At 34.1% G+C, this 23,050-nt stretch overlaps 1 protein-coding gene across 1 annotated transcript in view; it reads right to left on the bottom strand.

Moving 5' to 3' along the window:
• The window catches only part of LOC124540236 (focal adhesion kinase 1), a 71,300-nt gene that overhangs the window by 20,215 nt on the left and 28,035 nt on the right, over nt 1-23,050 (bottom strand). The window contains exon 3 of the mRNA XM_047117702.1: nt 13,018-13,130. Within this exon, the coding sequence (XP_046973658.1) occupies nt 13,018-13,130 (113 nt within the window). The remainder of the gene's footprint in view (nt 1-13,017; nt 13,131-23,050) is intronic.

Below are 23,050 nucleotides of genomic sequence, written 5' to 3' on the forward strand. Positions count from 1 at the left end.
GAAACTGCGGGCGGAAACTAGTACAATAATTTACAAAAAAATGACCGGACAGAGATATAAGAACATTAACTTTTTCTATTAATTACAAATATCATTATTTTAAGTGTATCGGATGTACAAGATTTAACATAGTTATTTTTATTACTACAAGTATTTAAAACAGGAAATTTTTCCTTTTTCTTTATTTTTATTTGATGAAGCTCGATATTTCGAATATTATCAACGAATGTCTTGTTCACGAGACTTCCACCAAATAAAATTAAAAAGATGGTAAATATTCCGTTTTAAATACTTGTAAGAATCGGATCTAATTGGACACTTAAGATTTTACGATATATTAAGATATAATTAATAAAATACATTCATATATATTAAAAATAATTTAAATATAAATATGAGACAATATCACATACATTACTTTGATCCCAATGAAAGTAGCTAGAGCACTTGTGTTATGGAAATCAGAAGTAACGACGGTACCACATACACCCAGACCCAAGACAACATAGAAAACTAATGATAATCTACATTGACTCGGCCGGGAATCGAACCCGGGACCTTGGAGTGGCGTACCCATGAAAACCGCTGTGCACACCACTCGACCACGGAGGTCGTCAAATTTAATAATATATATATATATATTTATCCCGCAAACAATTGGCCGTCCACTGAAGGCGAAAATGCATTTAAACTGGCGTCCACCTGCTTTTGGCGTCCGTATACCGGACGCCACTTTTTTAGCTGGTGGCACTGAGGTCCTATTCATCCTAGCTAGCTGTAGTACAAAAATCGACGGAAGGTAAAAGTCGCTTAAAATAGTTGAAATAAAATATTGAAAAGTTCCCGAAGAAATCACCGCGCAGGTGAGGCGCTGCCGCAGCGCGTATATCACACACAGTATATCGAGGGGAATTCCTGACTAGGGATTCGCTTATTTGGCGTCCAAAATTGCGACGTTGCCGTTTCGCTCATTTCACTTACGACTTGCATAATACCTATTCGGTGCTTGATTATTGTTTGTTTTACATCAGTGTGTAGAAATAAACTGTTATTAGAACTTATTTAATGTTTAATAAATATATTAATAATGAATATATGATGAATTCCCGAGGACTTCGTGGAAGAAAATTTTTAAATATTTTACAATAATTAATATTTATATTCATTATTCATAATAATAACATAAAGTATGTCCGTCTGTCTGTTATCTTTTCACGCTTAAACTGCTGAACCGATTTAGATAAAATTTAGTATGGAGACATTGTAGAGAAGAACATAGGATAATTTTGTCTCCAAAATCATACCCTAACGAGATAAAAAAGGAAAGTAGAAAGAAAGAACAGTTTCCATCCACGAAATCATCCTCTAAGGGACTAAAAGGGGGTGAAAGTTTGTACAACATCTATATCAATCGTGATTGGTATCTGTACTGTTAAATCTTCTGTTATCTGTGATTGTTCATGGTTGATAGTTTTCATTATTCGGTGTAAACAAACCGGCGTAAACCTTAGTACTTTGTACAGGCGCCAAATAGCCATATACGGATGCCCAATAGGTGTATACGGACGTCTAATAGCTGTATACGGACGCCCAATAGCTGTATACGGACGCAAAATAGCTGTATACGGACGCCCAATAGCTGTATACAGACGCAAAATAGCTGTATACGGATGCCCAATAGCTGTATACGGACGCCAAATAGCTGTATACGGACGCCCAATAGCTGTATACGGACGCCAAATAGCTGTATACAACAACAAAAACGAGAACAGCCTGTAAATTCCCACTGCTGGGCTAAAGGCCTCCTCTCCCTTTAAGGAGAAGGTTTGGAACATATTCCACCACGCTGTTCCAATGCGGTTTGGTGGAATACACATGTGGCAGAATTTCTATGAAATTTGTCACATGTAGGTTTCCTCACGATGTTTTCCTTCACCGCTGAGATGAATTATAAAGACAAATTAAGCACATGAATCAATGGTGCTTGCCTGGGTTTGAACCCGACCACTGGGCCATCTCGACTCTAGAATAGCTGTATATGGACACCCAATAGCTGTATACGGACGCCCAATAGCTGTATACGGACACCCAATAGCTGTATACGGACGCCCAATAGCTGTATACGGACGCCCAATAGTTGTATACGGACGCCCAATAGCTGTATACGGACGTCTAATAGCTGCATACGGACGCCCAAATAAAAAAACATAATCAAAATAAACTTTATTTAAGTACGCTTTAACAAACACTTTTGAATCGTCATTTTACAATTTAGTGAAGCTACCACCGGTTCGGAAAGTAGATTCTACCGAGAAGAACCGCCAAGAAATTCAGTAGTTACTCTTTTTCAACATTTAAAAAATACAAAGTAGTGTTAGTTAATACAATTATATAAATTAATATATCCTGCTAGGAAGTCAACAGGTATTACCTCCACGCTTTTTTACCATCTATAAAATCTTGTTTCGAATAATATGTTTTTTTACCAATGTATTTTTTACAAACGATTTGAATTTACGAAACGGCAAAGTTAAAAATGTCTGCGGAATTTTATTATAGAATCGGATACCTTGCCCCAAGAACGATTTATTGACTTTGCGGAGTCGGAAACTTGGCGTTATAAGTTTATCCTTAGTTCTAGTGCACGTACAATGATGATCACTAATTTTATAAAAGTGATCAATGTTGCTGTGAATATACATAATATTGTTGTAAATGTACTGTGACGGAACAGTGAGTATTCCTACTTTGTTAAAAACATCCCGAAGAGAGTCCCTAGCTCCATGATTATAAATAAACTGGATTGCTCTCTTTTGTAAAATAAAGACAGATCCAATATCTGCAGCGTTACCCCAAAGTAATATGCCATATGACATAATACTGTGAAAATAACCAAAATATACTAGACGAGCGGTATCAACATCAGTTAGTTGTCTTACTTTTCTAACCGCGTATGTTGCGGAGCTGAGTCTTCCTGTTAGGAATGATAAATGAGGACTCCACTGAAGTTTGGAATCCAATTCTATTCCTGAGAACACCGTAGTATCGGCTACATCAAGACGGTCACCGTTTCAAGATATCTTATAATTATGCTTTCTAACATTGGGTAGGGTAAAAACTACACACTTTGTTTTTTGAGCATTCAAAACTAAATTATTTACTGTTAACGAATTGTGTATCTGTGATAACGCACCGTTCATGTCGTCATAGTCAGTTTTTTTTTGTCAACCTTTAAAATCTGTGAAGTATCGTCAGCAAACACTATATCACAAATACCTTTAACATAGAAAGGAAGATCATTTATATATACCAGAAATAGAAAGGGACCCAAAATTGAACCTTGTACGATAGCCGAGCGATAGTGATCTTGAGGCATACAGTATTATTTGAGGTGGTACTATGTGGCTGCAAGCTACCAACTATAAAATGAAAGCACTGTTCCCAGTAAATTCATTTTATTATAAGTACTATCATTTTATTATTGTTACTATAAAATGTTATAGGTAGACTTTTATGACATACAGGAAAAATAAAATACAGGAGATAACAAATACAACAACATTTTTTTTTTTATGGTATAGGTTGGTGTGCGAGCAGATGGGCCACCTAATGGTAAGCGGTCACCATCACCCATAGACAATGACGCTGTAAGAAATATTAACTATTCCTTACATCGTCAATGTGCCATCAACCTTGGGAACTAAGTTGTTATGTCCCTTTTGCCTGCAGTTACCAGTGTAACTTCTCACTCACCCTTCAAAGTTCAAACCAGAACACAACAATACTGAGTACTGTTATTTGGCGGTAGAATAACTGATGAGTGGGTGGTACCTACCCAGACGGGCTTGCACAAAGCCCTACCACCAAGAAATATAATAATATGATAGAGAGGACATAATTATTCCGATGAAGTTTTATGGGCAGAGCCAATCGCCCAAATTTTTCGCTGATCCTCCATGAGATGTGTATAACAGTCGTCGGCGTAATCCAGGATAGGAAGCAAAAATTCGTATTTACATATTATAACATATTGGGCATCCGTATATGTATAAGCCTTACGAATATTGGAACAAAATAAACGTTGAACTGTTTGTACAGAACAGCGATAGGAAAAGAAAGAGACAACAAACCTAAAGCTGGCAACGTCGCACTTCCAAATACAGTCCATCCTGTGAGGACGCTAAATAATCGATGCCATAGGTAAATTATGATCAATATATCTAGGATGCCTTAAATGTATCATCATGGTTAGGGGTTCAAAAATGTTTGGGCATGACTGAAAGACGAATATCGCGGATTTTCTTTTTATCGGAAAACAACGTATCACAAGGACCTGGAAATCAAAAAACTAAGCAGTATTCATTAAGACATGTTAAGTAAAGTAAGGGGAACTTGGGGACGTCGTAATGATGCACCACGTACATGACGCCAAAAAGGTTGAAGGATGTATATATATATATATATATATATATATATATATATTGCACAAAAAGTGGGATTAAAGCTATACTATATCTACCAATCAGCCTCAATACGTTTACGAAAGGTTACCAGTAGGTGGGTGAAAGGAAAGTGTTTCATATAAATTATATAAAAATATTTATAAATGCTATACATTCATAAATATTTTTAGCAGTGGTTATAATTGCTTTAGTATGTTTACAATGGTTTTATATATGTTGACAATAATGTATATATTTTTGAGAAAAAAAAAAACCGTAATTATCATTGCATATACACGAGTAGGTCAGGTAAACTAATAACACCTAATACCCTATAAAAAGGTAAAAGATTAAAATAGTACATTATGTAAGTATACAATAATTACTTATTATATACATTTGGCAATATACATAACATATATATATATATATATATATATATATATATATATATATATATATATAAAAACTAATTCTGGTACTATAATTAATAGTGAATACAACATTGGTCAAAACTGTTAAGTTTTTTTTAAGTATATATTTTCATTTGACTAAAAGGTTAATTAAACAAATGAATTAGTCGTGAAAATTGCTATGCGTGATACACAGTTATTATATTTTGCTTAAAACATACGTTATATATTACTGTGTTTATATTTCATAATGAAAGAGCGGAGAATCAATTTAATAAGTAATCATTAAAATAAATAAATACTATGCTATACAAAATTTAAGACTTAATTCCTACTGTATTACGGTACATAATTAAACCGTGCAGAAAAATAAAAAACATTCTTGCTTGGAATTTAATAAATAAATATTTAAGAAAGTGGAAAAATATAACTGGCCGGGTAGAAAATCAAATTAATCAATTAAATTAAAATAAAACATGTATAGGTGGTATTCCTAAAAACAAGATTTTTATCTTTTGAATAAAAGCAAATTTCCAGGGGGAGGGCGGTGACAAAAATTTATATAAATATACCAGCTGTAACCGTGTCCTTGTGCGCGTTTGAATTTAACAAAAAATAAAATTTTAGCCTAAATTATTCCTTATTACATCTGTTCATTTTATAAATATCAGCCAGTGAAAGTCCCCTCAAAATCGGTCCAGCCGTTCCAGAGATTAGCCGGAACAAACAGACAGACAGGCAGACAAAAATTATAAAAAAATGTTATTTTTGTATATGTACCGTGTATACATACATATGCATTATATAAAAAGGGCTATTTTAACATTACAAACAGACACTCCAATTTTATTATATGTATATGGATTTAGGTACTTTTAATTTAAAATTTTATAATATAGAGCTATAGTCAGTCAATCCTATTAGTTCGTATAATTGAATTAGACTAAAACATTATCAAACGCAGCATAAATCTCGTTTATATTTGTAGAGCAGGCCGTCAAATAGAGGTATCCATGCTAATCCCCGATCGTTCCATTTAACTTAATACCTTATAAGTATCTTAAAACTACTTTTGCTATGGAAAAGATAAGCCGAAATGGCTTTGTGGATAGACTTCAAACAAGCGCTGCTAAGGTTATCAAATGTTAAATTTAAGTTTCTTTTTATATTATAGATGCGATATGACCCAGTGGTTAGATGGACTGAAATGTACGAGGTTCTATACTAGGCAAGCACGAGTTAATTTTCATATGGCTAATTTGTAAAGCATCGTGATTAACCCTATATGTGTCTGGTGCAATAACGTAATTTGTGTGATAAGCAATAACAACAGTCTGTAAATTTCCCACTGCTGGGCTAAGGCCTCCTCTCCCTTTGAGGAGAAGGTTTGGAACATATTCCACCACGCTGTTCCAGTGCGGATTAGTGGAATACACATGTGGCAGAGATTCTTTGAAATTAGTCACATGCAAGTTTCCTCACGATATTTTCCATCACCGCCGAGCATGGGATTATAAACAAAAATTAAGCATATGGATTCAGTGGTGCTTGCCTGGGTTTGAACCCGCGATCATCGGTTAAGGAGCACGCGTTCTAACCACTTTGCCATCTCGGCTCTGTGATAAGCAACGTGAGCCAATTTTTTCTCCAAGGGGAGAGGTAGTATTTCCAAAATTATTAAAAATAAAAATTTATTACAAGACCTTTAGTACAAGACAAGTACTCGTACGAAATCAGGCAGACCTACGTAAGCTAGGAATTGAATATTGTAATAAGACAAATTATATAATTGTTATTTTATATTTATAGTCAAGTCAAGTCATATTCTCTAACGAATATACAATTAGCATACCGAACTTCTAGGAATGTAATCGGTGGCGTCAACAAAAAAAATCGATTACCATTCAACACCTACCCGTTCTTAATCCCAAGAAGCGTCTTTATATTACTACATTATTCAAATTTATGTATAATCCATATAAACCGTCAATATATCCGTTATATAACTGACGGGACGACTTCTGCCAAGGTTATATATATATTTAGAAACAAGAGCTAATAATACCTTTATAATACACAACAACTTTTTAATTGTATTATAGAAAACTTATTTTATTGTATATTTATATGCGAACTTTTTAAGTATCTTTCTAAAAGAAAGTTAACGTTCAAGATCCTATTACAAATCTTTAATTAAATAATAATAATAATTGATACTACTCCAATCAAAAGTTTGAAATTCTTTTCTCCCTCTTGCGTACTAAATATTTTTCAATAGCAGTGAAAGTAATTACGAAATCAGCGCTATTACACTTATATGAGAAATAAAAAAATACCTTTAAAAACAAAATTATATTAACAAGGAAATGCTATTAAAACGGAAATTTGTGTGTGCTCGTACATAACACTACCATTCCGGCAAATTTATATTATCGATTTTTACTGATGGTAAAATAGTGTCATCTAAGTAGAAGAACTGCTGGGCTAAGGTTTGAACCCGCTATAGGTCATGATGGACGTGTTCCAACCACTGGGCTATCTCCACTCAAGGCAGCATATAAACCCACTCAGTATATTATACTGAGTAGGTTTATGTAATTTATCTATGTATATTTAAAGTATATTATACTTAAATGTATATAGATACATTATATACATAGATACGGGTTTGGGAAAACGTATTCTAGAGTGGGGACTGCGTCTCGGCAAACGTAGTGTAGGACGTCATCAGGCACGGTGGAGTGACGATTTACGCAAAACGGCTGGGAGGAGCTGGATGCGAGTAGCCGAAGAAAGACCACAGTGGCGTGCATTTGGAAAGGCCTATGTCCAGCAGTGGACAGATATGGGCTGTTGAAAATGATGATGATACGGGAATCCCCCAATCACTCGGGATGGAGCATAAGTAGCCGGGCTGTATCATCCTCGTCAGCACCGGTGTCGCACAAATAATAAATGTCACAACATACCTTATATGGTCTCGAGTTCTATGAATAAATCCATGCAATTCGATTGTAACGTAGTTATATGGAAGAACATCATGTAGTTGAGATGCAAATAGTGTAGCTCATTGAATAATCAAATTGTATAGTTCAGTGGAACTCGGCTAAGTAACTCACGGCCTGGTAATGCGACAGCGTTAAATTACCGGATAATTAGGTTTCCCTGAGATTTCCACGAGGAAACTTCTATAGAGATCTTATTGATTTTCTTCTCGGAATAAAATGTAGCACGCGGATGATTTGCACGGAAAATTTGCCTTCCGTCTATTCTCGATAGTATTTGTCGAGCAAAAGTGGAACTGTTTGGAGAACTATTCAGAAAGAATTAAGTTTACACTCACCGTAAACACGATCGTGAAATATCAGAAAAGGTTGAACGATGGACCTATCATATAATATCGCTGAGTTCATTGTTGATAAAAGACGATTCAAAAGTGCTTGTAAAAGCCTACTTGAATAAAGTATATTTTGATTTGATTGCGTGCGTTGTATGGACATAATATGCAATAGAACAATTAATAAAAACAGTATTGAAATAAAGTTGCCGCACTATATATCTGATTATTAAATGAAGCTATTGATAATTTAATCATACGGCATACATAAGGCACACAATTGTATAAAATACCAATTTTGTCAATTTTTATGTGTCTGTTTGTTGCGGCTTATCTCTGGAACGGCTAGACTTATTTTGATGAGACTTTCGCTGGCAGATAGCTGATGTAATAAGGAGTAACTTAGGTTACAACAATAACGTTTTTATCAAATTCAAACGCAGACAAAGTCGCGGGTACAGCTATTTAATAATAATCGAGTGTAATCGTAGCGATCTCTAAAATTGACATTATAATCATGTCCAGCACCGATAATTGAATTTAAATTAACTTCAAATTCAACATCCGTATCTAAAACTCGTCAAACTTGTTATTCTACATCTCTATCAAGGCAACTTCCGATTTTTTTTTAACACATTTTTTTTTGGCACCGGATACACTTAAGAAACGACTACCACCGGACGTATATATCTCATTAAGTTCATATTACTTTTTAGTACAATCTAGAAAACTAAATTTAATTTGCTTTAGTATACTACAACTATAATTAATTAAACCGCCAAGTTTATTACTGTAGCGATAAGATTAAAAAAAACTTAAAGGGTTGTTATGATTACGCAAATCATATCAAAACATTAAAAAAATGATTTAAATGATCCCCGTTTCACGTAAGGTTAAGTTGGAATATTAAACGAAGATAGTAGGTTCGAATCCTTGCAAAGGTGACCATAATTTCATGTGCTTATGCGGATTGTTTAAATCTCCCGTGAGATGTGGACAAAAATTGTGATCACCATGTGTAAATAATTCACAATGGAGTTTCCATCAAAAGGAGGCTTTAGTCCAGTCGAGGAACACTTATAGGGCTTAAGGCACGTACTCTACCTTTTTTATATCGTTACTTGGAGAGCCTACAGCTGATGTAACATCAATCACAACTCGTAACGTTTTATTTCGCTTAAATTTCGTGACAGCGACGCGGGTGGAAGGATGTCGCCGTAGCCAGGCTGGATAGGCCATAAATATATGTTATCTGTCGTTTTACCGACCGCCATAACCCATAATACAATACATCAGAGTTATTCATGAAAGCCCCCTTCCTAAACAAACGTTTTCTAGATATATACATAAATGTTCTTTAAATCGCTTGATTAAAGTATTGAGTTTGTTGTTGGTTCTTTCTAAAGAATAAAAATAAAAGTGCTCGTCTAATCTCTTATACAAAAAATGATGTCTTTAACCGTCTACATGGTGGTACCTCCTGTAATTATGTCACGATAAAGTACACCATTCGGATCGATATTTAACAGCTCCAACTAAAATCAAAAACTATTTGTTTGTAACAAATCTATATTTCGATATAGATCGTATCGATCGTAAGCGATCCCGTGGCGTCCGCCGAAAGACGAAGAGGGTACCGCTGGTTTTTTAGTGCGTAAACCCGGTGTGCTTGGGCGCACTCGGCGTTCAGGGCTCCGGGGAGTGCTCCCCACCACTTTCCATCACGTGTGGGAAGCGCGTAATGCGTTTTTCCAGCGAGAAAAAAAAAGAAAAAGCTACCACCGATTCGCTACACTCGATGAACTGATGAGTATCTCAGTTTCTCTTCCATTAGGTAAACACATATGCTAAGAACAGCTGGAAGCCATTTGGAGAACAGATCAAACGCAAGACGATGATAGAATAAAAAAAATTCGGATGATAAACGAACAAACGGACGATAAGAAAATTGGCTAGAATAACCTAAAGACCAGTTCATCTCGTGCTCTGTGAAGGAAAACATGGAGAGAACTAATGTTTCGGATGAAATTGTGCCATTTATATCACCATATTGGAATAGGATACTGGAATTAGCAAAAACCTGCTCAAAGCTTAGCTCAACAAAGAGACGTTTGCAGCCTGCAATCTTACTGTTTGTTGTAGTTCTACCTCTTTAACCGGACATGACAAAATTCTGAACTATATTTGGTAGAGAAACCTTAAAATGGACCGCTCGTTAGTAACCACGTGGCCCGACAGTCGGCGCCATCGGAAGTGGTGACATCAGCGCCGGGCCCTATAATGACGCTTCCTGTCATTTTCTTTTTAGTAGCGGTTAACGAGCGCCGAAGTGTCTTATCTATTCCGATATTCTGATTCGAATGTAACAATCTTAGTGATATCTGTTTTACATAATTATGTTCAAATCTATTTTAATAACGTTTATTTGAAATATCTCTATCGCTTTGTTTATAAAAATTTGACGAACAGAGAGACTTACTATCTTTAGGCTTTATTATATTAATATGGATATAATAGTGTTCAGTAACTCCAATATCCTACAAACATTAAAACTTTTAAATATGACTTTTAAAATCAGCATATTATTAACAATTAAGACGAACGCATATCAGACGAACAAATTAAAAAAAAAAATTATCGCATATTCGCTGAATTTAGTATAATATTCAAATGTAAAAGTTAATTAAAACTCGATACAAAAGCGAACGATGGGAACCGAGTTGTTTCAAGTTAAGATCTGTTACGAATTTTAACTTTTAATTAAACATCTTTGTATAGTACGACACAACTTATATGTAGCATCGGCAAATGCAATAAAACCGATTAATGCCGATTTATACAACCAATAGAAGCTCCCTACCGCGCCATTCGATGCTATTCTCGCGTCAGCCGAAAAAGCAAGTGCATGTAAATCGACGTGTCAAATTGACGAATATATCAGGTCATATGATATTACAAGTTATTACTTTGTCCAAAGTACTATTAAGTACTATTATTACGTTTGTCCAAAGATCATATTACCATAAGAGATAAATGTTGATAATTTGGGATAGCGTACTAAATTCGGATGTGATCGGTTTTACGAATTTAGCCGATGCTAACTATAACTATACTTTGCGAGTGGTATGATAAAACTCATTATGGAAATGACGTTAAGAGAAAAATGCGTTCACTGTTTCTGCCTTTCAGCGCATCGCGACCTTGGCCCGTGTTTTCATGCATTTTCAAGTGTTACGTCAAAAGTAGTTTTCTCAATTTGCGAGCAAATGTGCCGGAAAAACTGGGTCACAAACAAAACGTATACATCGGTTACTATATACAAAAAACACTATTTTTTGCTTACTGGTAGTAGAATTGTTTAATTAATATTTGTTCTTAAATTTGAAATCAATTTGCTTTATTATTTTTATTATTATTCATAAATTATTTTATTTTAATAATTATGAAACTTGTTAATTTAAGCACATACACTAACTAATTGTATCATAATTTCATTCTTTCAACTGTTTTGTCTGTGATGTTACTTTTTGTTGAATTCATTGTCATTTTTTAATATATATATAATTAAGAATTATATATATATTAAAAAATGACAATGAATTCAACAAAAAGTAACATCACATATATTTTTTTTTGTAATTATTGTAATTATTTTAACAATTATTTTAAATTTAGACGTGTTAAGAAACAGAGCAACGTCGCTTTGTCAGGCGTTAACAACCCACACTGTTCCACAGTTACAGACCATCGCAGTTATTATTGTTAACATGTTATTAATGATGATATGATGCTTAAATAAATTATTACTATTAACATTCATATATTAAGCCATCGTAGAAATAAATAAATAAACATATAATCAATATTTGATAATATCACATACATTACTCTGATCATAATGTAAGTAGCTAGAGCACTTGTAGTATGGAAAATCAGAAGTAACGACGGTACCACACACACCTAGACCCAAGACAACATAGAGAACTATTTAACGTTTCTACATCGACTCGGCCGGGAATCACACCCGGGATCTCGGAGTGGCGTACCCATGAAAAGCGTTGCACTCGACCACGGTGGTCGTCGTAATGTTGATTTCTAAGTAACGAGTATGACGTCTGGTCTATTTCATTCGAAGTACATACAAACAAATAGGCTAATAGATATGCTAAGTTATGCACTACAAACAGTTCTTCACGAATACATCTTTATTCATTACGAAACATTGTAACTTAACTAATTATATCCAGTTTAATTTTACTCCCGAAGTTTCCCCATTTTGTCGTGAATCCGTAATGAATATCACAAATTAATCAATGATCCGAGAGTTACAAACTCTTTTACATTACACTAAATTACAATTTATTAATGAGGATTTTTAAACAAAAATACTCGTATGGCAATTGCTATAATCACTGTAGATCTGGTAACACTTTCCGACATTTTATCAATAAAGTGTTGACATTCGTAAGTTTTTTTTTGATTATTGTTAGGCTGTCTAATATGACTGCATATTTTTATTAACAGTCCGTAGAACAGTGAAAATTTTAGGACGACGCTTAAAGCCTCCATAGTTCTTTTGAATTGTGATTCCATATTATATCAGTGATGTTGGGGAGCCGTAAACTATCGGATATCCGAAATATAAGCCATTCTCTACTATATTGTGTATGTATTATACATATAAACGTTCCTCTTGAACCACTTATCTATTAAAAAAAACACTTCAAAATCCGTTACGTAGTTTTAGAGAATTAAGCCTACATAGGGACAGAGAAAGCGACTTTGTTTTATGCTCTGTAGTGATTTGATGAAATAAGTATCATACCGTGCCCAGACGCAGGTGTGGCGTGTCGCTTGGGCGAGCCGCCCTGCGGCGTGGGCTGCATCGCGCGCGCTAGCGGCCCCTCGCCGCACCGGCCGCCGCCCTCGGGCTCATGGCTGTAACAAAGATATACACATAAGTACACATACCACAATATGATCTATATTTTTCAACTGTAAATTCTATTTTTGAAATAAGTGTTAGGCGTTTAAATAAAACTAGTTATTACGGATTTTAATCGCGTATATTAATTATTTTGCAATTTACAGCGTTCGTGGTCACGAGTTTTATTTAAATGTGTAATAATCGCGAAAATTTAAGACAATATTAAGTGTTAGGCGTATAGAATATAGGATAATTATTATTATCATGAGAAAATATTATTGTTTATAATTCTTATGGTTATAAATAATAAATTTAAAGAAACAATACACTCATGATTAATAATAATTAAATATTTTCTATTGGTTTAATTTTTTTAACAAATTATTTATTTATCATAAAGTATCCTTACATACGAGTACAATATAAAGAAAAACAAAAAAATGTCTTATTTTTTTATTTTTTTTTAAATCAATTAAACATATTGCCAGATATAAATTAAATTTTTAATATTTGAATTTAGAATAGAGTAAATTCTCAAATATAAAATCTATGCACATATTATATATAAACGTAGGTGTCGACGAATGGTCAAAACTGCACGCATCGCCACAGTTGCACTTGGTCACCTCGTTTTAATTATCCACAGGCTGGTGGCTTTGTGTGGAGCTGCCACAAGGTACAATAGGGTGTCCCCCTTTATAGGGGGGAGTTCCATCGATTGGCAGCATTCGGAGCATGCAAATGCGCTGCGTGTATGTGAAAGGGGCTGACAACCCTTTTAGTGGTCGATTTCGTTGTGTTTATGTATTAGATTACACGAAACATTGCCTTACAGTTAATTAAATAATACTTTCACCATACATATTACAAAATATTAAATATTTTATGATAATACATTAATTTTTGCATTATGATTAATTATATAAAATAACAAGTTCTGACTGACTGATTCGTCATAGCCGAACGTAAATAACACAGGTCTGCGAAAAAAAAAATTTTTTCAGCTGCAGGAGATATTTTTACTGAAATATACGTTTTAAAGTGCGCTGATTTCAAAAATGACGGCCATTTTTTTCTATCACATAAGGATTTTTTGCAAATTCAAATACAAAAAATTGGTTAAAGCACTCTTTTATTCAAAATTTTCAAATAATAAGTTTTTATTTTTAAAGCTAACGATACATTAATTTAATACATATACTTATTCATGTTCTTTATTAAACCTCTTCTTCTTTTGCTTGAAACTTTGAGGAGTGCTTTTCCTATTTTCATCTTCAGTTTCTCGCTTAAGCAGCCAACAGTAGTCAGCAAGCATAGTGACATCCCATCGCCCTTGGTACCTTCTTTCGATATCACGGACATCCTGGTGAAATCGCTCCCCCTGCTCTTCACTGTAAGCTCTACGGTTTTCAGGAAAATATTCTATGTGAGAGTATAAAAAATGGACCTTCAAGCTCATCTTGCAGCCTTGAGCTTCGTATGCTGCTAGCATCCGTTGCACAATGGTTTTATAGTTAGGATCCTTAGTATTTCCCAAAAACTTTCACACTACGTCCTTGAACGACACCCAAGCTTCTTTTTCCTTCTCATTCAGAGTTTTCACAAATGAAGGGTCCGTTAAAAGTTTTTTTATGTCGGGGCCGGTGAAAACTCCCTCTTTCAACTTTGCTTCTGACAGCTTCGATGGCCAATCACTTTTTTCCAGTGCTGTTCTTTGGCTCTACTATCCCACAAGCATAAGAAGCATGGGTATTTGGTATAGCCTGCCTGCTGACCCAAAAGCATTGTCAGTATTTTGAAGTCCCCACAAATCATCCTTCTTCATCAAAAGATAAATCTGAGCTTGATTCACCCGGAGGCGGTAATGTAGCTTCGTCCTCCCAACTCACTGGGGTATTCATCCAAACTGGAAGGTGGCAGCGGGATAGATATCTCGGAGCTATTGGGCATTGGAAGTATAGCTGACTCAACATTAGGATAAATTATGTTACTTTTGTTTTTTGAATTGAATCAGTTTACGTCAACTTAGCAGAAGAAGCAGCCTGTGGTGTGATTTTTCTGCTCACGCCACATCCTAGGAATTCCAAATCGAAAAGAATTTTTCTTAGCGATATACGTCATTAGACTTGTCTCAACATGTTAAAACATTTCCAATCTCACCAACAGCTCAGGTGCTTTTTCTCAATTATCAAATAAAAATCATATAGATTTATTACTAATGAACAAATAAACTGCAATATACATAAAAACGAGTCGAGATGGCCCAGTGGTTCGAACGCGTGCATCTTAACCGATGATTGCGGGTTCAAACCCAGGCAAGCACCGCTGATTCATGTGCTTAATTTGTCTTTATAATTCATCTCGTGCTCAGCGGTGAAGGAAAACATCGTGAGGAAACCTGCATGTGACAAATTTCATAGAAATTCTGCCACATGTGTATTCCACCAACCCGCATTGGAACAGCGTGGTGGAATATGTTCCAAACCTTCTCCTCAAAGGGAGAGGAGGCCTTTAGCCCAGCAGTGGGAATTTACAGGCTGTTACTTTTACTTTATACATAAAAACTTATGTGATATAATAATTTGAATATTTTTTCTGTTTTTGGGAGGCTAAAATCTGTAAGAAAATGTAAAAAAATCCTATGCAGTTTTTTGGTCGCAGACCTGTGTAATTAAAGTTAGGTTAGGTTAGGTTACTTGAAGTTTGGCGAGTAAGTAGGATCCATTTTATAAGCTTATGAAAACTCAACAATGCGTTCTTTGGTTAATATTCCAATGCAGTTTCCGTACTAGCTATAGTCGACAGTTTAGAATCTGAGTATATTTATTGAGTACTTATAATTCAGTAACACATTACATGACCATATATGGTAAAAACATTAAGTATATAACAAGCATATACAGTGACATATTATGTATGACTTGACAAAGGGCTTTAAAGGAATCAATGTGGAATTTGGTCCAATAGTTGGCGGAGCCTTTCGAGACATTCCACCAACGATTGTACCAAGATAGTTTAAGCGTGTCATCTTGTTAATGGTGACAGAAATAAAATCTTCTAGAAATCTTGAAATGTTATTTAAACGAACACCGTTAAAAATCATTAATATATTATTATATTGTTTTTATTATTTATTGTTACAGTGGCAACACGTAATTACACATATAGACTTGTGAAAGTTTCCAGAAACTTGATATTTTCTGTAAAAAGTGTGTCCTAAAGTGGTTCTTGAGATACAGACTGGTGACAGATGGAAAGACAGACAGCGTAGAATAGTAATAGGGTTTTTAACTTTTTGCTACGGAACCCTAAAAATACCGTTAACTAATTCGATTGATTACATATTCACATAGGTAAATGTAAGCGTGGTTGTCAACATGTAAGCTCGCTATGGAATCCTATCTATATTATTATAAATATTTATTTCAAAAGGAAACAAACAGTACAACGTGGGCAAGAGAGTGATTCATTTAGAACAGGTTGAGACATGTTCGACGTGAATCACAATAAAAGAAATTAATACGATTTTGTTTGTCGCAAATGTTTTAGATAAGAATGAAATAGGTGACGAAATACTTACAGACATATAGGTTATCGCTGAACGTTATAATCTATAAGCTTTTGCGCAGATACGTGCAAAAAATTATACTTTAGTCAAAACAAAACTTAGACACTTACCGCTGTCAAAATCAAATTATTTTGGATAGATATATGTAAGTAAAGGCGTCATGGAATCCGATTGGATCAAACTTGTTTTTAATATAGGTATATTATTTCTCAAATAACGGAGACAATAAAATAATTTTGACGTAAATATTGCTGCTGATAAATCTGCTAGTTTAAATAATATAAATGAGTAGATACGTATTTAAGCGTTTCTAAATATCCTACCCCTAAGGGGTCGAAATATATATCAATGTGTTGATTAAGGGGTCTTAAATTAACGCAATATTTTAAGTCATATGTAAACATATCCTTGAGCATGGATGTGGACGGATATAGAGGTAGAGGACGACCAAGGAAACAATGGATGGATTGTGTGAAAGAGGATATGGTTAGAAAGAATGTTACTTGTGAGATGACGTCTGACAGAGAAGTATGGAAGGAGAAGACATGCTGTGCCGACCCAAAATAATATTGGGATAAGGGCAGGAGGATGAAATGTTATCATATTCGATTTTCGCAGCAGTAAAACATTGAGAAAAGGCTGATACATTTATGATGAAGTTTTAAATATATATCAAATCACATTCGTAACATTTCGTATGAGTGTAGCTTACCTCATTGCGAACTAAAATTGCATACGACGATGCAGGTTGAAGACCTCAATATGGATCGCAATAAATGATAACGATACGGCACTTGTGAAACTGACCATTAGCTTAATGTTGCAACCATTTCATATCATTGTGATAACGTATTACTTATATAATACTAACTAGAACACTAATTAGCCGTTCGTTTGGGGATGTTAGGTATCCTATGTTATTTTACGTAACACTGATATTATAAGCCATTTTTCATGGTGATCTATTGAAAGTGTTGTAATCAAATATACATATATAGTCATTATTGCAACATTACAATGGAAATGCAATACTATGACAAGCAAAAAATCGTATGCGGTATTTAACGGAACACACATACAAATACCGGGTGCGTTCTACTAACATATTGTCATTTACTTGGTGGTAGGGCTTTGTGCAAGGCGCCTGGGTAGGTACCACCCACTCATCAGATATTCTACCGCTTAACAACAATAGGCAGTATTGTTGTGTTCCGGTTTGAAGGGTGAGTGAGCCAGTGTAACTACAGGCACAAGGGGCGTAGCATCTTAGTTCCCAAGGTTGGTGGCGCATTGACGATTTAAGAAATAGTTAATATATCTTACAACGACAATCAGGTGGCTCATATGCTCGACCGCCAACCTATTCCATAAAAAAAAATATATTGTCAGTTTAACGTAATCGAATCGAAACCGTCGTTGCTATTCAGTCAAAGTTGGATCGGAATATAATCGAAATCGTTTCGGGTTTGCACAAACCCGTCTGCTTAGTAAATAATTAATTATTCTACTAGCAAACAACAGTACACCAGTCAGTGAGCCAGTCTCTACAGGCACAAGAGAACATCTTAGTTCCAAAGTGCTTCACCAACGCATAAGCGATGTAACGAACGGTTAATATTTCTTAGAGCGCCATTGTCTATGGGCCGTCGTGACGATCACGACGGTGGCAGACTAGCTCGTCCTCCAAACTATACCATTAAAAAAAGAATTGGTCCTATATTTTTAGCGATAATTAGTCGAAGTTACATCTCAATGGAATCACGAACATATAATTACTATAAGTAAAATAAGTATAGGATTGCTATGTGGTACGTACAATAGTACAAACATGCAACAAAGTAATGTAATTATTGTAAAGGTCGACGAACTTACAGAGGTAATTCGCGATTTGTAAACACAAACTAGTTCAGCACTACGTAATTAGGTCGGTTAATTTATGTTCTGCAGCATCGTCTAATTTGAAAGCGTGAGTAAATACGGTTGGATCTGGAGCTTTTGTATCAATTGTTACGTCTGAAAATCTGAGGCTTTTTGTCTTGGCATCATTACATAGTATAAAATAAAGTCGCATTCCGTTGTCTGTGCTATGTATGCTTAGATCTTTAAAATTACGCAACGGATTTTGATGCGGTTTTTTTAGTAGATAGATCGATTCAAGAAGAAGGTGTTTGTCTATAATACATAGACAGTATAGTAAAAAAACATTGATAATTTTAGATTCCAATGTGATGTAAAATGTAAATAATCAAATTATGTATATTTAGTATCACTATAAAAACCCGTGCATAGCTAGGGCGGGTCGCTAGTTAACGATATGAGCTTAGCAAAGTGCATGTTATGGAGGATTTCCTTCGTGTATTAACCCTTAATCTTAATCCTACATTTTCCTATCATCCAGAAAACATCACTGTAAGGTATAAGGCTACTTTCGCATTATTATAGTAAATATACATACATATAGTATTGCTGTTTCCATACAAAATATAGATTTTTTTTATATTATGTGCATTAAAAACCATTATCAATTCAAATAAAATCATTGGCATCTAATTGTGACGTTTTCATATCTTCTATTTAGAAAAAAAATAGATCAATGAACGTGTTCTAAATTTAAACACAATTAATGTAATAAAAAATAAAAAAATAAACAATATAATGGACGGCGAGGAAATTAAGACGTTTGCCTAATTTGAATCGGAAAAAATAAAAAAATTTAGTAAAATCGATATAAAACCTTTGTAATTAAACAATGTCGCCCGTAAAGCTACGGATTAATAAATGTACAGTAATGAAATTCAACTCAACGTTCGAAACTACCGTGAAATACTGTCCGTCTTTATTTTAAATTGGTTTCCATAAACCCTCGTTATGATCTGCGATGTTGAATATTCATTACGCGATGCCGCGCGAGTGGACGTCAGTACTGATTTTGTACGATTTTTTAACCGACTCTAAATGAGGAGGTTCTGTATTTATCTGTATATATAGTATTTATGTGCGTGAAGAGGCGAGATGGCCCAGTGGTTAGAACTGCATATCCCAAATCTCATAGAAATTCTGCCACATGTGAATTCCATAAACCCGCATTGCAACAGCGAGGTGGAATATGTTCAAAAACCTTCTCTACGCAAAAAAGAGGAGGCTTTAGCCCAGCAGTGGGAAATTTACAGGCTGGGCCATTGTTTATACTTATTAATATTATAAATGTGAAAGTAACTTTGTCTGTCTGTCTGTCGCTCTTTCACGACCAAACCGCTGCACCGAAATTGATGATATTTGGTACGTACGTACGAAATATATGACACATCGCGGCTAAATACAAAAATATATCATTGCACTATCACTTTGACGCCATTTTCTTATGCTGAAAACAACAGTTGAGATAAAGGTTATTATATTATATTTACAAATACATTTGAAAATATTTTATCGGATATATGTATCAAACTTTAGTCGTACAAGACGCCCTTGACCCGCTAGCTACCCACGCTTTTGATTAGTTATGAATTAGCAGTCCATTAAAAGCCATACACGTGTCACATTCCACATATATATTATTAAATATATATGGCCTTATTTTATAAACTATGTACTAAAAATGTCGAGATTGCCTAGTGGTTTGAACGCCTATCTGAACTGATGATTGCGGGTTCAAACTCAGGCAAGCACAACTGAATTTTCATGTGCTTAATTTGTGTTTATAATTCATCTCGAGCTCGGCGATGAAGGAAAACATCGTGAGGAAAACCTGCCTGCGTCCAATTTCAAAAAATTCTTCCACATTTAAATCCACCAACCCGCTTTGGAGCAGCGTAGTTGAATATGCTCCTAATCTTCTCCTCAAAGAAACCGTAGGCTTTTGCCCAGCAGTGAGAAATTTACAGGCTGTTATTATATTATATACTAGCTGTGCCCGCGATCTTGTAGTTATTTGCCATTGAAAATTCTGCCAAAATTGGTCTAGCCGTTCCAGAGATTAGCCGAAACAAATAGACAGACAGACAAAAATTGTAAATAATGTTATTTTGGTATGTGTACCGTGCATACATACATATACATTGAGTACAATAGAGCTATTTTAATATTACAAACAGACACACCAATTTTATTATATATATAGTAATTAGGTGTAACGTAAACAGTAAATTAAAAAAAAATAAAGTTATTTGCTATACATATTTCATTCCACCAACCCGCATTGGAAAAGCGTGGTAATATGTTCCAAACCTTCTCCTCAAAGGGAGAGGAGGCCTTTAGCCCAGCAGTAGGAATTTACAGGCTGTTGTTGTTGCTATACACATATGAATAGGAAATTCTATAAATACTTAAAGCTCATACAGCTTCGGTACAAGTTTCTATAATAAAAGTGAACAAAACAAATAGGAATTCTACAGTATCGACCTTGGTTACCATAGGAACCGTGGTCTTATTATAACCTTCAATCACGATACAATGAAACACCACATTAATTCCAAGCTTAGAACTGTTAAGCTTTTCTCTAGACGCGAGCTTTATTCAAATCCATCTCTTAAATGTTCTAATTAAAATCAATAATATATGTAGTAGATTATATATAAGTATAGGTAGTAGATTGTCTTTACGGTAAGCAACACACTAGTAGAAATTGTGTATGGAATAGCTACACATAAAAATAGTTTTTAGTCTCATTTTGAACAGCTTGAGAACCCTTAGATGTGCAGAAAAATATAGAAAATTTTTAATTGCATGTTATTAAATCGTTATGATTTAACAAGGAATTAATTTTAGAAAGCGGAAAAATTTACTGACCACATAAAGAGCGGCGCTATGGTTGTATAAAAAACAGATATACATTAAATTAAAATAAAATCTCTCATAGGTTTCTAAATTTTTAAAAATCCTATGAATAAACGCGAAGTCCCGCGTGCGACTCTCTAGAATCAACTGAATGCCTCAATTGGCCAAAACTGATGCTTAATTCAATTTCCAAATGTGAACCACTCATAATAACAGCAACATACATATACGACATACACTTTTGGATATCTTTAATTGACAGTATACAAAGCGTCTTCGTCTACATGTATCATTTCTACAATTATTAAAAAAAAAAAAATTTGACAGATAAGTACAAACAAAATCGGAATTGTAAAATATATAATATAATAGGTATTGTGTCGACGTCCGAATATATTTTGCGAATTAATTATTCATTGCACGTAAATCATAACGTACGATTGGTACGCAACTTAATTACAAATATACGCTAATTAAGTTTACCGATGTCGACAATATTTATATACGTAAATAGGTACAAATATTGTATTTAATACTTGTTTCGAGAGTAAATAACCAATGAGGGTTGATTATAGATTAAATTAATTAATTAATAGCCAATGGGCATTGAGTATAATTAATTGACGGCGTCGCGGTTGGTCCAGTAAAAGCTGCAAGAAACCGTCACTCGACGCTCGACTGGATTGTAAAATCTTGAAACCTTGTTTGTATTATGTCTATCAAGTATCAATATATCTATATAATAAAATTGTTCTTTTTGTTAAATTAAAAATAGTTACAAATATAAATTATTGTAATTAATGACGTATATAACTTTAATATATCTATAGATAGATTTCTAAAGTCGAGTTTCGAGATAGGGAACATTTTCACATAGCTCGATAGAAATATTACAATCGTAGAAATATGAATATTACATAAATATAACACGTATGCCCATCTATTATATTTATTAATTAAATTGCATTAGGTATATTAATAGTTTTCGATGGTTTCATTATTTATTATTTGAATTGCTAAAGCAAAATCCTTTTGTATTCTATTATATTGCATTATCCTTATGATCTTTACAAAATAAATGCAAAAGTAACTATATCCTTCATTCTTTCACTATCAAATCATTGAACTGAATTTGACCAAATTTGATTTGAAGCCTGTTGGAATCCCTCGCGAGCAAGATCGGGGACATTAGCTGAATATAAATATAGTATTCAAAATTAAAGAAATGATCTACATACTATTCCATATTTTACTCAAACAAAACTTATCACCTGATCAGTATTATTATTTTGTGTGAACACTTTCATAAAGTTAAAAATAATTTGATATTAAAAATAATACATGAAGCAGAATTATCGTAGTTCTTACGTAACTAACATCCTTTATATTATGGTATGTGTTAACAGCCTAAGTTTTACTTAACACATGCTTATAAAAGCATAAAGCATGCTTATAAAAGTATGTGTTAAGTAAAACTTATTTTCAAAAGCAAGTATTAACTGGACAATATAACTGATTAAAAACAAAAGGTTGTCACTTTCAATTTCATTTGAAGTCAGACTCATTTATAAGAAATTATTTCCACTA

Source organism: Vanessa cardui, chromosome 24, assembly GCF_905220365.1.
Source record: "Vanessa cardui chromosome 24, ilVanCard2.1, whole genome shotgun sequence".
NCBI lineage: Eukaryota > Metazoa > Arthropoda > Insecta > Lepidoptera > Nymphalidae > Vanessa > Vanessa cardui.